The 17,327-nt window shown below is 41.3% G+C and overlaps 1 protein-coding gene across 8 annotated transcripts in view; it reads right to left on the minus strand.

The window, feature by feature from the left end:
* MAEA (macrophage erythroblast attacher) overlaps window positions 1-16,675 on the minus strand; it is a 48,825-nt gene extending 32,150 nt beyond the window's left edge. For 2 of the 8 annotated variants that reach the window (XM_030450567.1, XM_030450565.1), the window contains exons 1-3: window positions 16,515-16,675; window positions 9,031-9,128; window positions 1,446-1,628 (exon numbers count right to left, since the gene is read on the minus strand). In XM_030450567.1, the coding sequence (XP_030306427.1) occupies window positions 1,446-1,553 (108 nt within the window). In that variant the 5' untranslated portion in view covers window positions 1,554-1,628; window positions 9,031-9,128; window positions 16,515-16,675. Of the gene's footprint in view, window positions 1-1,445; window positions 1,629-5,298; window positions 5,385-5,441; window positions 5,651-9,030; window positions 9,129-16,514 lie in introns of those variants that run through there. The other 6 variants (XM_030450562.1, XM_008501853.2, XM_030450563.1 and 3 more) reach the window with 5 other exon arrangements.
* Between the last annotated feature and the right edge of the window lie 652 nt (window positions 16,676-17,327).

Consider the following 17,327-nt stretch of genomic DNA (forward strand, 5'->3'; position numbering starts at 1 on the left):
GCAGAACAGCTTTTCAACACGTAGCTAACCTGTTCAAGCAGAAAACCCCAAATCAACATACATGACAGTGTTATTTTCATGTTACAAACCTCCAAGGTATTTTGACGCTCCACTTAATATAGTCTCAAGATTTATATCTGTTGGTTATTTCATTTAAGTTTTAATGAAATGACTCTGCTACCATTTGTTTCATCTATTTACTTTTGGAGAAGCACTGCTCTAAAGCCAGGCAACAGAGCTATTTTCATTTTTCTGCAAGATTTATTCCAAGTAAGTGTTCCGATGAGTCTCAGGATGAATAATATTCCCATCCAAAATAAGGACTGCTTATACTATGTAGTTCATGTTTTCAACTCATTCTTAAGATGTGGGAAAGGCATGAACATTTAGCTGTATTTCATACAAGTGCTCAAGCTTAACAGCTAAAAGCAAGTAACCTTGCTAAACTTTGTTTAAAATACTTTTAGTACTATTACCTAGAAACCTTCCAACCTGCAAGGTTTGTGTTTATATAAAGCATCCAAGTAACAATTTTCCTGGTTTCACTGGGACAGACTCTTAGGCCAGTCTTGAAGGACAAGCCTCCATGAGCAGCCCAAATCAGCTGGGAGCTTAAGTCCAGGCAGCTGACCCAAGCTGACTCAGGTGTATCCCACACCACTTACCTCATGCTCATTGCAAGAGGGAGGTATAAAGAGGGTGGGGAGTTCATGCTCATTATAAAGGGGGAGGGATGCTGAGAGTGGGGAGTTTTGTCTCCTGGCTCCCTTCCCTCATCACAGGCTGCTCCCTCTGCTACACCAGGGGACTAGGCTGAGTACAAGCTCATAGACTTTATGTTGGCACTTGTATTAGCTTTGTTATTTCATTAAATCTGTGTCTTCCTAAATTCCCTCTTTGGCTGGGGAGGGGGTCACTGTATGAGAGAATAAACTACTTAAATTTAGTCCCAGATTCAGGCAAAACAAAGATGCAATCCATTACAACTTGCACTTCCCTAGGCTCAGAAGCCTCAACACTGCATATAACCACATCCCATCCCCCAAAGGGTTTAAACATTTTTCAGACTCATCTACCTGTTTTTACTCCTCAAGTGATTAATCAATGCTACCACACAAGCCCTTCTATTAGACAAGCAGAAACTGATACAGACAATTTATTTTGCTATTATTTCTTTTCTGAGTAGAGAAATTCCTTTTCAGGGGTATAAAATACATACTAGTTTTGCCTCTCAATGGAGGGTTTTTTATACTTATTCTTCAGAAGCATAATAAAGCAAGACAGTAAGTTTTGGTGTTTTGCTGTGCATTCTAAGGCTTTTGTTTACAATGCCAGTAATATCTATATCTTGAAAAAAAAGGAATCCAAGCAAACAGTATTGCAGAAAAACACTCCTGTCAACTTTGTAAAGACAAAGCCACCAAAAGTGGTAGAAGACCACTCACCTTTCGTTTCAGAACACTGAGTTTTTCAACTACTCCATCCAGGAGACTAACAACTGAATCCACAGCAGGACAACTGCTCAGTGTCTTCTCCAGCTCTGCCACAACCATTGTCACGTGGCTCGTCTCTCGATCAATGTTCTTCTGGGCAGCTCGAAACCGTTTGTTCAGGGTTTCATATGGCACCTACATGAGAAGTAACAACTCATTAGACTTTTAAATCTAGGAAGTCAGGTCTTCCAGAGTTGAAAAGAAACCCCACAATGATTTCATACAATACAGAATAATACAGAGGTTCCAGGACATTACAGGTTATTAACAAAACTTGAGTTCTTGTATCAAATCCCTCCCAGCAAGGAGTTAAAACTTCAAAGATGATGGGGAAAAAAAAAGTAACAGGAAATAAAAGCTGGTAGATTCTTTTCTGGTACGAATTACACCTATCCTGCTTTGACTGTAGCAAGCCCTGATGGAAACAGTTGAGTGTGAACAGAAAGCAAAGACAAAAGTGTGTCTGAAAAAGCTACAAGCTCGCTACAGCTAAGAGACCACCCTTCCAACCATGCTTTTAAAGTTTACATTTCTTTCCTTCAGTACATAAAGAGTCGCTTTTGAGACTCTTATATAAATATATAGACATATATAAAATGTATAGTAGCTACTGAAAAAATTATTTAGTACACCAATGGTTACTCAGGCAATCCAATAAGTCCATCTACTTCTATCCATGAAGGACTACTTTTTAATATTAATTCCAACAGAACTGTAATGAATGCTAAGACAAACTCCATGTAGGTTTTCCTTTAGCAAAAAAAGCCCATACTGCATGACTAAGTTTGTTAAGTCCCTCTAAGAATTCCTATAAGGTGTAATTCCTTGACATGTTGCTTCCACTAGTGTGACAAGCATAAGAGGAAGCTCTATAACTCATTTCCTCATGGAAAGAGAACTTTTAGAACTCAGCACATTCCAATGTTATACACTTATTTCATCCATATCCAATTTCTTTCTAGTAGTTATCAGAATCTTGATTGCTTGATTAATCAAAGGTATAATTTAGCTGGCAATCAGATTACACATATTAAAGGTAAAACAGGAAATGCAAATCAGTGTTCTGTTTGGTACATATGATGTATATGTTTGATTACAAATCTTTGAAGTATACCACTTCTAATCAATTATATCAAGATTGCTTCCATTTTCTTCCTTCTAATCATTTGCAATGCAATAAAGTATCCCCAGGGTCCACTCCTATTAGGCTCTATTAGGAGAGAGGTTACTACATAATCATTGCAATTCACAATTAGAGATGCACTGAGAGACAGTTTTGGTTCAAAGTAAGGGAGATCAACCAAAGTACTTGTTTTTAAGGCTTTGTATGACCTACAATAGGTTGCTTTTATTTGTAGAAGTATAACACAAGGATACTCCTGATAAGATATGAAAGGGCCCTTCCTCTCAGGACAGAAATTATCTATTTAATCTTTTTTTGGCATCTCCAACTAAACACAAATATCAGAACAAGCCTTTGCCACAGGAAGTATCAAGCTAGCACAGTTCTTTTCCTTATACATCCTTCCCTAAAATCCCAGCAACCCTCCCAAAACTCAAACCACAAAACACATCACAATAGGCTTCAACAACTACAAAATAACCATATTTTTTTCCATATTTAGCTCTTATTTTTCCTTCTCCATTCCCATAAAAAGTATAAAAGGTTTAAATGCCACAAACAGAACTGGTGTTTTGGGGGTCATTATTTTGATATTATCTCATGCTTTTGCACAGATGTCAGCATTAAGGCAACTTCTTCCCTTTCCCCCCTGCATTTTTCTTACTATTACTTGAAAAACTTTTCCTTCAGTTACTTCAATGCAGTCTGTGCAAGCTTTCCACACCACAGTGAAAATACTACTTTCAGAAGTTACTATTTATTTGAGGTATCCATTTGACTACAAGAAGTATTTTCTGTTAAATTTTAAGCAGTCATTTTAACTGGACATACAGATCTAGTCAGTCTGAAAAAAAAATAAATAAAAAATCTAGCTTTAATCTCTCTTTCCCCTAGTTTCTTATCTGCACACAAGAGCAGTAACAGTTCCTGTTTCCCATGCTCTGTCTTTTTAGAGTGCAAAGTTCTGGCAGAGTCTGTGTTCATATGACATTTAGAACAATTGGACTTTCAATTTCAGCCAGCATCATTATATATCATTTATAATGGGTCTAGGTGCAATGAGTTCTTTTAATATTGGGGTTTTTTTCCTACCCCAAAAAAGCCATGAACATCCTGTGTGGAAAAGGCTAAGATTTGAACTGCTTTACTTTATACTCCGATATAAATACAAATAAATACATTGCTAAACATAATTTTAGTGTGCCTTAACAAGGGAAATTACTTTAAAGTTGCAGTAAGATTATTTGTACAACTGAAACTGACAGTAAATAGCTTACCAGAGTTTTTAATAATTTGCATGAGCACTTGTTAAGTTCTTACTATGGAGACAGCAGTTTTTAGAGAATGCTTGTATATCATATCCAGGTACACTTTTACACTTGCTTTACAGGACTAGATTCTACAAATGCTAAAAACTGCAACTGCTATATTCTTTACTGAGAAAGCATCTTATGTAGACTGCATCTTGATCCACTGGTTCTTCTGTTACTCAAACATCTCCTGTGCTCCAAAACAGACTATTCCCCAGCACTGGTTTGCTCTACCACAGAATTTTATAATAAGCTTACAGACAATGTACCAAGAAGTTTATTTTTTTCTCCAAGGCTGAAAGTAAATGAAAGGAGAACATAAAACAATGCTCCAGAAAATGTAACTTTAAAAATTCTTAATTATGGTTTAATTTTTAAGTACCATATATTAGTGAACTGAAGTTTTAGACCAAGAGACAGCTGCAAAATTTACATATCGTTAGCTGTGACAAGCCTATTAGACTTCCAGCTTTTACTGTCATTAACACTCTGTGACCAATGGTGGATTACAGTTATTCTTTAAGGACAAGAGTAAGCACCTTGCAGAGGTGTTAGAGGGGAAAAGCACTTGAGTCAAAAGCTAGCAATCCAATACTCATTTCCATCATGGCCAATGATGTCCATTTTAGTCAACTAGACTTCAGAACAATAAGGAACTGTAATTACAAGGGCTTTATAGGCAGATGAGCAGCATGAAGTAAAAGAAGAGCATCTACAGAATTGAGTTTGTGCCCTAGAAACAAAGACACCAGAAAATCCCAGCTCCAAATGCCTTCCTTTACTAGTAAGGTTTCCTCCTAAGCCTTCCTGCTCACACATGAACAAGTGATTAGGAAGAGAAAGGCACTGTTTGCATGGATGTCTAAAGCAAGCTGAAAAGATCCAAGTACAAGGGACCAGAAGGGAGGGAGCCCCTCATTGCCAGAGTAAAGCAATCACCTTGGAGTTGTCATGGTGAACAAGCCCTCCGTGACTGAAAAGGGCAAGTTTCTTGCCTCTTCCAAAATGAGAACCTGGAAGATCATGGAAACTACAGGGTGGTCTTCCTCACCTCATTTCTTGGAAATAAGACAAAAAAACCCCACTCAAAACAGATGGTCCATGGTTCTAAGGCAACCTGGTGGCCAATTACAAGAACTGTTTGACTCCTACGAAATGTTATCAGCCCCACCATGCATGTCATCTGCAGTTCTATACCATGGAATAGAACACACAATCAGAAAGCTCACAGGCATCAGCAAACTGGGGGAGTGGTTGATAATGCAGAGCTGTCATTCAGAAGACATGAGAAGCTGAAGAAACACATCAAGAACTTCATGAAATGAAATCAAGGAGAAACCAGAGCCCTGCACCTGGCACACACAGCACCCACCTCCCCACCCAGGCCATTAGCAAAGGCTGTGGAACAACTGGCTATGACCCATTCTGCAGAAAAAGTTGCAGAGGTTCTGATGGACACCAGGCTGGACATGAATCAGAAAAAGACTCCTGAAGTGATGAAACTTAACCACATACCAGGCTGGATTAGCAAGATTTAGGACAGAGGTCTGACAGAAGTGATTGTTCCTTATGCTCAGCACTCAGGCAGACGCATCTGGAATACTGAGTCTGGTTTTCAGGTCACTTCCTCCCCTGCCAAAGAAGAGATGTTGCCAAAATGTTGTTACCACAGTGGTTAGCTGGCTGGAGGATACAAAACCCAAAGAGAAGTTGAGAAGGGCAGACTTGCTTCCTTGGAGCAGAGAAGGCTACAGGGAGTTGGGAGTGGCACAATCTGATAGACATCTTCCAGTACCTAAAGGTGAAGGTCACTGATAAGAGTTAGCCAGAGTTTTTTCTCAGAGTTCCAGAGCTTTTGCTCTGGAAAGAAGGCAGAGCTGACAGCTGACCAAGAAAATTCCAGTTGGACATAAAGAAAAAAATATTTTAACCAGGTAAACACTGAATCAACAGCCCAGAAATGAGATGGAGTCTCCACCCTTGCCAACTTTTAGAACTAGGACCCTGAACAACTCAAACTACCTATGATGTTAGCCCAGATTCTGTCTGCAGAGGCTCTGTCCTACCTTATTTTTAATGAATTTATCTATAAAGAGACTGGATCACAGATCTCTACTGCTAATTTTGACACCAAATTCATCTCCATATTAAGATATGGGTGGCAGTATCAGATAAGTCCCTCCTCTGTCAACAATCAGAAAGCAGGTGGCACTTGAAAATAGTCAAGAACATGAAGTCACTAATGCCAAATTGTGTTTTTGGGCTTCTTGAGCCAGAAGTGGGAGTTCTACAATAGAAACACCACAGGCTGTTTCTCATGCATGAACTCTGCTGGTTGCTCTTGACCTGATATGACTTTTAGCACCACAACATCCTCTGGCAAAACATTTCCCAGCCTCACACATTGAGTGGAGAAACACTCCTTGGTTTTGACTTGTCAACTGCTATACTAATTTGAAACCCTTTTGTTCTTGTTTTGGAAGCAGAAAAGGGAACACTAAGTCTCTTATATGCCTCTCATGTCTCTTGAGATTAAAGAGGCTCTTTCTAAACCATTCTTTGAAGACAGCTATTCCATTTCTATAATAATTCTTGCCTTTCTGTAGACATTTTCCAGTTCTACTACATTCTTTTTCAGGATGAGGAAAGGGAGAAAATAAGAATAACTTGTACTGCTTGAAAAAAGAAGAAACTGTGGATTGTCATTGCTTCCTAATGAGATTCTCTCTTTCCCTTTCCCAATGGCTTTTTTCCAAAGTCTGTCAATGTTAACCTAATCATCCCCAGAAATCATTCACTGTAACCTTGAGATCCCACTGAGCATGAAAGAATTTCTGACTCTGTTACTGTATTTATAAGACTAAGATAGGTTTTCTTTCTACCATACTTAAAAACTGCATCACACTACACTTATCTATATTGAATAGCATCTACTATTCTCCTACCTAGTCAGTCTCTCATTATTGCTCTCTAACAGTTCACACTTGGGTTGCATCTTCAATACTTCCATTATCTTCATAACAACAAGTAAATTGGATCATCTCAGCTTTTACTCTCTTCTAGGCAGTTCTCCAACTGATGAATATCAGCAGTACTTGCAGGGCCACAAGCAGAACCCTAACACTAACCTTCTTCCACTACAAAACCTTGATGTTTGATTCTTAGCTTGCCCAATTACCTATCCACATAAGACCTTCTGTCTTCTTCCTTTCAAGAGTTCCTGGTAAGAGGTATCTCAAAAAACCATTCAGTAACACAAACTATCAACCACATCCACAACCACCTCTTTTAAATATAAAATCCAGTATCTTTGCATGGTGTTGTTTCCTTTCTGAGTCATATTAAATGATATAGAATCATAGAATCATAGAATTGGCTGGGTTGGAAGGGACCTCAGAGATCATCGAGTCCAACCCTTGAACCACCGTTGCGGTTGCTAGACCATGGCACTGAGTGCCACATCCAGTCTTTTTTTAAATATCTCCAGGGACGGAGAATCCACCACTTCAGTGGGCAGCCCATTCCAATGACGGATCACTCTTTCCGTAAAGAAATTCTTTCTAATATCTAACCTAAACTTCCCCTGGCACAACTTAAGTCCATGCCCTCTTGTCTTGTTGAAAGTCGTTTGGTAAAAGAGCCCAACCCCCACCTGGCTACACCCTCCTTTCAGGGAGTTGTAGAGAGCGATGAGGTCTCCCCTGAGCCGCCTCTTCTTTAGGCTGAACAACCCCAGTTCTCTCAGCCTCTCCTCGTAGGGTCTATGCTCAAAACCCTTCACCAGCCTGGTTGCCCTCCTTTGGACCTGCTCCAGGACCTCGATATCCTTCCTGAACTGGGGGGCCCAGAACTGGACACAGTACTCCAGGTGTGGCCTCACGAGGGCTGAGTACAGGGGCAGAATCACTTCCTTGGACCTGCTGGCAATGCTGTTCCGGATACAGGCCATATATGTTATTCCCCACTTGGTTAGTCAGGTCCAAAAAAATCCTCATACTACTTCAGCATTTGTCAGAGAATTCCCAGATAATTAAGGGGAGCACAAAACAAAACAGATTTTCCTCAAGCCAAATAAGCTTATTTATAAATCAAGTTTTATATCCTGCATCTCTACCCCTTTAGAGGTGTAGAATGTTAGCCAGAGTGCAATGCATACTGTGGGAAACTTCAGATACCAACCTGATGCTGCCCTCAAGTTTTTCTAACTGGTACACAGTGACACTGAAGGACTGGAGGACATATTTCTTCCATAATTAAACTTTTGTGAAAAATGTAAGCCTTTTTCCTCCCACAAGTCCTTAGCCTTACATTAGACCTTTACCACACCAGTTCTCAAACCACTCTGGTCATATCCTACAACACAGGCTATATTCCTTCTTCAATTATGCAGATTCAAGCCTAAAGAATTCCAAATAAGAATGGGGAACAAAACCCAAACAATCTCTATGAGATCACAACATTAACAAGAGTTTCTGCCCCACAGTGGCTGCATATAGGAAACAAGTTGGCAGGAAATGGAAAATAATAGTAAAACACAGTTTGTATAGATATCATTTGGTCATTGGAAGTTATACAATTAAGAGTGATACCTCAAAAAAAGTCATCACAATTGAAGGAAGAACTAATGAGAGGTGAAAGTAAGACCTCTAATCATTCCCCAGCCTCCTGTTAACAGGTATTATCAAAGGTTTATTTTCTAGAAACCAGTTTTCACAGAAAGCAGTAGAGACAGAAACAAGCATCTTTGACATAGGTTTGCAGTTCTGTAATAGCATTGAATTTCCTACTGTTTTTGGGAGAAAGAAGTTAATCAGGTCTAACCTGAGAGTAGTACCAGCTCATATGCAAGGAAGTTTTAACCACATATCCTGACTTCACTGATGTCTGTGTGAATCATCCTTCTTTAATGTTACAGGCTCACAGCTGAAAGCAGCTCCTTGCCATATAAACCACTGAATTTTTTAAATGCAAATATCTACAGTGTGTCTCTTTTCCAGTGAACTGACTCAAGGGAATTGACATATTTTTAAAAATCTTTTCAGGTACATGAAAGGCAACTAGTAGGAAGAAAAAGGTTTCAAGAAAAATAAAATAAGAGTCCTACCAGATTAGGTGGGGGGAACCATTACAGAACTATGCTCTCCTTTTAAGGTTCAGAAAAATGATGTGCTTCCTCTCCTCAATTGTGTTAGCTTATAAAACCTGAAAAGTACCAGAGATTTGTATGAATCTACAGGTTTCCAAGAGAATTCAGTTGAAGACTGGTGTATACATAAGATTTTTTCAAATGCCAGACATTATACCCTTATAAATAAAGGTAGGTAAGGAAAAGAAAGAGGAGGGCAGCAATGAAACTGTCTTTCAAGAAAAGAGAAGCAAAGACAACTTAGCTCTGCTTTAAGAAAGAGGAAAGAGGAAGTATAGCAACATGGAAGAAAAATTAAGCATCTCCTAAATTACTGTAATAAGCAAACAGTGAAAGGAGAAAACAAACCCAGTGAGAAACACCTCTGAGCATCAAGCAGCTTCCTTGAGACTAAATTAGATCATGCTCACCTTCAACAAAACAGAAGAGGACATCCATTATACATGATGCCATCTGAAAAAAGAGATAGGCTACAATATACTCTTGCTAATTTTCCCTCAAACCAAAAATAATTAAGCACTTTCATGCTGAATGACTGAAATTGTGTTTTTATACACTTCACATCTTCCTATATAACTCTTCGATTATTTCAGAACTGAGTCAGCATATTTGCCACTGAACTCATCCAAAACATGTATCACCACTTACTCACAGAATGAATTCTTCTGGTATGTAGCCCTTAACAATATCCTGAAGTAGTAATATTTTTTTCTTGTTCTAGGCAGAACCCAAAAAGGAAAAGAAAGCAAAAAGAAAAGAGAAGTAGTAAATTTCAGGAAAGAGAGGCTTAGAATAATGGCAAGATTTAGGTTTAATTTGGTACAAGCATGAAGATAATTAAGAGATATCTTTGAGAGACAGAGCAAAACAGACAAAATAATTTAATAAACCTAAATGCAGCTGCAGACCATTTGGATTTTAAAAATAGCTCTTTTTAAAACCAGTCTCAATGTTTCTGAAGTATAAAGCTTAGCAGTCCCCCTCAGTTAAAAACATTTCAGTTTTACAACTCAGTAAGCCAGTACTGCACATTCTAGGGCAGCTGTGTCTAGAAAGAAAATATCATTATAATATTCAAAGCTGCTACTTCAATACAGAAGAGAATTAGCAGCAAAAATTCCTGGACTATCCATCTGCACCACACACACTTGCTCAACAGAAGCAACTATAATCCCTCAAAATACTATCCTTTCAGTAATAACTTTTTCCTGAATACATTACAAAGTTTTGAACAAGGCTTCCAACAACAAAATTAAGTGCTTTACAAAGCCATTTAACAGTTATATAAAACTATCTTGCCTCCTTATGTAAGCAAATTGACAGCCATTTTAGAGACCTGTCTAGAGCCACACCAGGGACCAGTCATTTTCAATACACTTGTTCATAGCTGCCATCTTGGCCTCATGCCTCAAAAGAAATTTCTTTGCTTTTCTCCTTTTAGTAGAACTGAGTACTAACAAAAAGCTCAGCATTCCTCCCAGCCCAAAGAAGCAGTCGAGTTGCTAAGCTAAGGTCACAAAGCAGGTTTGTGTCCTAAGCAAGTCCCTTCATTTGTTTTGATCCTTTTTTTTTTTCCCCAAAGATTTGTTCATTTTAATCACAGTATCATCTCTTTAAATGAAAGAGGTTGTTGTCCTCCTGTGTGTTTGCACAGTCCAGACACGATCATACTGGCTGGAGCCTTTAGGCTAGAGATCCCATTTCCAATCAAATTGCTTCAAAAATAAACTACTCCAGCTGAAATTACATAATTTCTCCTAAAACAAACAACTGAAGATTATTGACTCAAGAAACCTATATAAGAATATACGAATGACCTAAGTTCTACTCAACATACTATCTGTTTCACTTTAGTTCTCCCTAGCTTAAAGATCAAGGTAATCCACAGAGCGCTCAAAAAAAAGCTGAGGTGAACCAAAAGCAAGCTGGGAAGCAGTTAATATCCTGGCTATCATAACAAGGCAGTTAATATACTGTCTATCATAATAGAGAGAACCAAACAAAAACTTACTGTATTTAAATAAGCAATAATGTATTCCAAGTAACATAGCACATGTCACATTCTGGGTTAACAAATAAGCTTACAGAAGCTGATGGATCTTGCCAGCATGCTCTTATAGCAAATATGCATCTGCCAACACTGTACTTGCCTAAATCTGGGCCCAAAAGGTGCAGTATTATGCTCGTTTTTGTAGGAACTACTGAACTGAAAGGCTGTGGGAAGAGGTTTAGAGAGATAAGAAAAACATCCAGTGAGAGCTCTACTCCTACCACACCAACCTGGGAAGCATTTTCCTATTATGGTATCTAGCTAATGTTTGAATCTCATCTTTAGTCCTCTTCCTCACCTCTAGAAACATTCACTATGCAAAGAACCAACTATTTCAAAGATATTCTTGATTTATGTCAACATTTAAAGACCCCAACATGTTAGCTACCATACATATACATGATATCTACACAAGAAAACATACACAAACCAAACACCCAAGATCACAGGGCACTGTCCTGTGACAACACTATAAATCATGTATGCTGCAACTGTGAATTGCAACATCAGATAAATATTCACTTTGAAGATACTAACAGTAGGTCTTCTGTAAAATTTGAGACTATTTCTCCTGAAGCACTTTCCTACAGGAACAATAGAGTATTGATAATCAAGCATTATCTCTAGCTCATGGCAACAGTTATTTATTGTCTTTTGCTGGGCTTTCTTCCTTCATTAGTCACTTTAAAATATGTTTTATGGGAGTAGGCGTGGGGTGGAGAAGAGACCAATTCCCCGAGGAGCCAACTCCTACTTCAGCTGCTTTCCAATGTCAAACTTCCTCTGAAGTCCCACAGTATCCAATTTTTCCTGAGACAGGGCAGCACAGAGAGCAGCAGAGTGCAGAAGAGAAGCCTCACAAAGGATGTCACACTTGTTTGCTGACCTGCACACACGATGTGTTGAAACAGGAAGCACATTATTCATCAACACATGAATGCCTGGTATGGTCATTCTGTGCACACTCAGTGACTCAGTTTGAGGACAAATTTAGCATGAGATACAAGCACTCAGACCGAGTTAGGACAGAGCTGACTGTTCATAATATCTGTTATGCTTATTGTTTCAGCTTTCCACTTGAAAAGCACTTTATAAATCAGGTAGCAATGTAGAAGTGCCTTCTTGTTGTTGTTGTTGTTGTTGTACACTGATGCCCTGCCAGCAGACATTTGGTTACTTCTGTCCTTCTCAAGCTCTGCCTCAACCACTGCAACTGAACAATTTTTGCTGCTATATGTTCAAAGTTTTGACAAAAGTGCTTTGTGGCTCATAATATCAAAGCACAAGGCTATGTTCGAAATAACAATTTACAGTAAAAAACTCACATAAAGGAAAAAAAAATAGAGTGAACAATTACACAAAAAGTTTAATCTCGCTTCTTTTCTGCTTCGGTGGGAAAAGAAGTTGACCTGAACTGTTCGACATCTTCATTCACAACCCAGGTTGGGTCAGAGTACACCTCCAAAGTTTGCAGATGATACAAAACTGGGAGGAATTGTTAATATGCCAGATGGCTGTGTTGCCATTCAGAGGGGCCTCAACAGGCTGGAGAAATGCACAAACAAGAATCTCATGAAATGCAAAGGGAAACATCAAGTCCCACGCTTGTGAAGCAACAACCACGGCCACCTGTACCTGCTGGAGACCAACAGCTCAAAAAGCAGCTTTGCAGAACAGAACCTGGGGATCCTGACAGAGAAGGCCAACACTGCATCAGGAAAACCAGTGGCAGGAGGTCAGGGAAGGCAGTCCTTCCCCTCTGCTCAGTATGAATGAGACATCTGGAGTGCTGTGTCCAGTTCTGAGCCTCCAGTCCAAGAGAAACATGGACACACTGGAATATGTAACGCAGAAGGCCACAGAGATTACTAACAGATTGGAGCATCTGAGAAATAGAGAGGTGGAGAAAGTAAAGACTGTTTCACCTTGAGATGAAAAGGTTCCACAGTAATCTTATCAATGTGCAGAAATGCCTGATGAGGAGAGTAAAGAAGATGGAGCCAGACAGATCTCAGTGGTGAGAGTGGCACAAACCAAAACACTGAAAATTTCATGCGTATAAGAAGTTGTTTTTTTTTAATTTCATAACAGCAGTCAAACACTGGAACAGCTTTGCCTAGAGGGGCTGGAGTCTCCATCTTGGAGCTAATCAAGGACAGCCTGGACATGGCCCCAAGCAACCTGCTCTCATTGACTCTTCTTTGAGGGGAGGCTATAGGAGCAGATTGTCTCCAGAGGTCCTTTCTAACCTCAGCTATTCCACAATTCTGTGGGCTGGGGACAGGAACAACATACACTTCATAGAATCCTGTTCTCCTCTCTGGTCCACTCCTTAGCTATCAGGTAAAGATGGTATTTCCACGAGAAATTAAGTATGTTATTAAATCTGCTGCCAGTATTTCCCCTGCCACAGCTGCCAATAAAAGAAGCCAAACAGCAGTTCTGAGAAGGTGCTCAAGTATTCCCTGCTTCTACAGCTCTTCTTTTGATCATCTGCTTTTTAAAACAGTTGCAGCCCCACTAATCCTCAACTGTTGCCAATAAACAGCCCAGGTAACAATATTTTCACAAGTGATCACCCCTGCTTTCAGGTCCCCCATCTTCCAGTTTCTGTGCCTATAGTTTGCTTGTTGAATTTAATGGTTCTTCACACTCCCAAAGATATGGATGAATTATCTAGCTTCCTGTCATCACTTGTTTATTAGTATTTCAGCAGAGAACTACAGTAACAATGTTTGCATTCATTCCTTTTTAAACTGCCAGCTTTCATGTTACATGCCCTCAGATGAGAATAGCATAATTCTCTATCAGTAGGCTTTTTTTTTTTCTTTAAAAAAATTCCACAGCACTTTGGAAGAATAGCTGGCAGCCTTCTTGTCCTTGAGAAGGGAGAAGGGATTGGAGTGGAGGGGGCAGAATATTCAAGTATCATTTTGTACACTTAAATATCTTCCCAAGATTCAGCTGAAGAAATCTATTTACTTCCTCTGAGCTGAACTGCTGAAGAATGGCTGAAGCATTTCTGCTCCTGCAGCAACCAGAATTCAGCTATGGAAGAAAGATTTCCCTTTGCAGTTTTAAGCATTCTTTCACAGGGAAGGCATTCTGTGGAACATACTGTAAATGTAGAACTATTACACAACTATTATCTAGTGATGTTGGCATGAGGAAGCTAGAGGGAGGAAACAGGAAGGATATAAATACAAGTCTACAATCATTTATATTTTACTTGCATCAGAGAAAATCAGCGGTGTCCAGAGCTCCAAAAGAAAAATCTGAGCTACTGTTTTGGTGGATTAAATTGAGAGAAAAAAAAAAAAATTCAGTCATTTCACACAGTGTTTGATTAAACTGGAATTAAAATTCAGAGGGCCAGTCCCACAGAAATTGTAGGCACCTGCCTTGCAATGAATAAAATAAGATTTTATACCAACCTTTGAGAGACTTTAGCCTTCGTGTTCCTTTCTCCCTGTTGCTAACAGGGAGCTAACACTAAAATGTTTTGATATATGACTCACAGTTAAGAGCACTTGGGAAGATACATTCAAAAGATCTCAGCAGACACTGTTCTGGCAGGTTTTTTAAACAATGAAAAATGCTATTGAAGATTACAGGAACAACCCAGAAATTGAATGGGTGCTGGGAAGAATCAATAAACATCACCTCTGCTAGGAAATTAAGAGTTTCAATGCAAGGGTGTTTCACTATTTTACTATTTAGCTTCCCAACTTTACAAACAACATTCCATTCTCTTATGTATATTTTTGTTAAGATTTTTCAGGGAAAAAGAATGCTTGTGGAAATAAAAGAATTAGTCCAATATATTCTCTACCTTTTAAATGGCTGGCACCTTGACAATTCATCTTAAGTTGTAAGCAGCAAAACAAGAACTCACTGATCCTCACTGCTGGTAATTTTTCAGGAATGTAAGAAGCAAAGCTGTGATAACAACTGGAATGCATCTAACAGGCAGCCTTGAAATGATCTTAACTTTATATTCCTTCATGTTGTTATGGCTGTGGAAAGTGCTAGAGTGCTATTTTAAAATTTAAAGAACAGCTTTAAAGAAGTTCACGATGACAGAAAGAAGCCTTCATATGTGAAGTGGCAATCAACACCTTCTGCTTCTCCAATGTAAGTAGAATGAAGCTAGAAGAGCAGGGGAGGACATGTACATGAAGAACAAGTCAAGAAAGCCTGAAAAACAAACACCACAAAGAGCACACAAGTACCCGGTGTGTGAAAGCACAGCATCATCTCAGTACAAGAAAGTTTACTTTGCAAAAAAATCTACAGATGAAAAAATGATGACACGACTTCATGAAAGATGCTTCAATAAGCACTTTACAGTAGAGGTTCTCCTTCTAGCTCCCTTCCAATGATTGCCATTAACCTGGTAGACCCACTGTACACACAAAACAAGACTTCAGACAAAGGTTTCCATCGATTCCTATGAGCCATCATCTTTCCAGTTCAACAGTTCTTACAGGCATGACCTTACAGCTCAGCACCGAGTCCTTCATTTGCTTTACAATACCCAGTTAAATCCAAAGAGCAGCCACAGGATCTTGGGGCACAACCATCCTTCACCTTAACAAACACCCCATGCTTTTACCAAACCATAAGTATTTCTCTTGTTTGTCCCTACAGGCCCGCTTGTCCCTTTCTACATTTTAAGCTCATCTCCATCTTTGGGGGACCAAGAAGCCAGGGAACCATATTCCCCCCCCCACCCCCACTCTCTGCCTCTTTAACACGTCTCCTAACAACGCCACGCAGATGCAGATAATCACCTGGGACGAGCAATTAAAGCTCCCTTCAGCCTCCCTGAGCCATCACCATCCACGCCTCCCTAAACCCTCTCCCCCAGCCTGACTCCATCCCAGCCCTCTCCCACCCCTCACATCACCCCTGAGACCTCAGCTTCGCCTCTCCACAATGTCCCGGCTTCTCCTTTCCCACCTCGGGCAGCTCCTCCAGCTCTCAACATCCCTTTTTTGTGTGTGTGTGTGCTTAGCCTGGCCCGGGGGCCTCCCCCTTCACCTCAGGGCAGGGAAACACCCGGGGAGAGCCGCATATTCCAGGCACGTCCCTCAGCCTCAGCGGAGGGGGATGGGAGGAGGAGAAGCCGGAGCGGCATCAGCCGAGACGTCAAGAGGAGGAAAACGGAGCCGGGGTGGGGGCAGTGTGTGTGGGGCATCCCTGCCCACCCCCACCCCGGGGACCTCCGGGGCTTCTGAGGAGAGGAGGGGGAAGGAAGGAAAGAAGGAAGGAAGGGGAGCCCGGGTTTGCTAAGCCCTCGTCTCCCCCTCCGGGCTGTTCCGGCGGGACGCCAGCGGCTTTTCCCCCCTCTCCTCCGAAGAGGGGAAGAAGGGGGAAGCTCGGCACCCACCTTGAGAGTGGGATACTCCTGCACCTTCAAAGTCATTGAGAGCTGAGCAGCTGATTCCTGCACCGCCATCTTGGATTAGGCACCAACCTCCTCCCTCCTCCTCCTCCCTCAGCCCGGACCGGAGGGAGATACCTACAGCGCGCGCGGCATGACGGGCAGGAAGCGCCTTTCCCCGCCCCATCCCTCATGGAGCCGGGACGAACCAACGCCGGCGGCTCCCGCCCCCCGAACCACCCCGACCCCCCCCCGCCGCCGCGGTGCTGGTGGTACGTTCCGCGGGACGGTGCTGGCGGAAAGGCAAAGCGCGGGGTGAGAGGCGCTGACCAATGGGAGCCGCCCTTCCGCTCGCCCGCCTTCCGCGCCGCCTTACAGGTTGAGAAGCCGCTCCTGATTGGGAAGCGGTGTGGAAAAGGGGCGTGGCAGCCCGGAGGCGCCGACCAATAGGGAGGAATGACGGCACCCGGAGAGGCGGGGTTTTTAAGGGTGATTGACATGGAGCCAGCCAGTTGCGATAGAGAGGGCTTTGCCGTAGCCCAATCAGAATCCGCGGTAGCGATCAGGAGGCGGGGCCTAAAAGTAAATTTTGATGGTGACTTGAAAAGGCCGCGTTAACACCCCCGGAGGTGTCCGGAAAGGGGAGGGGCGGGACAAGGGGCGGAGCGGGCTTTGATGGGCAGCTCCCTCATCCAATGCCTTGGCGTCTCCCTGCTGACTGACAGCAAGTTGAGCGAATGGGTGAAGAGTCTTGGCGGGGTGGGCGGGGCAGCGGCAGCCCGGCGTGTGGCCGTGTGTGTATATCGGCCGGGGAGGGGA

This window comes from Calypte anna, chromosome 4B, assembly GCF_003957555.1.
Source record: "Calypte anna isolate BGI_N300 chromosome 4B, bCalAnn1_v1.p, whole genome shotgun sequence".
Taxonomy (NCBI): Eukaryota; Metazoa; Chordata; class Aves; order Apodiformes; family Trochilidae; genus Calypte; species Calypte anna.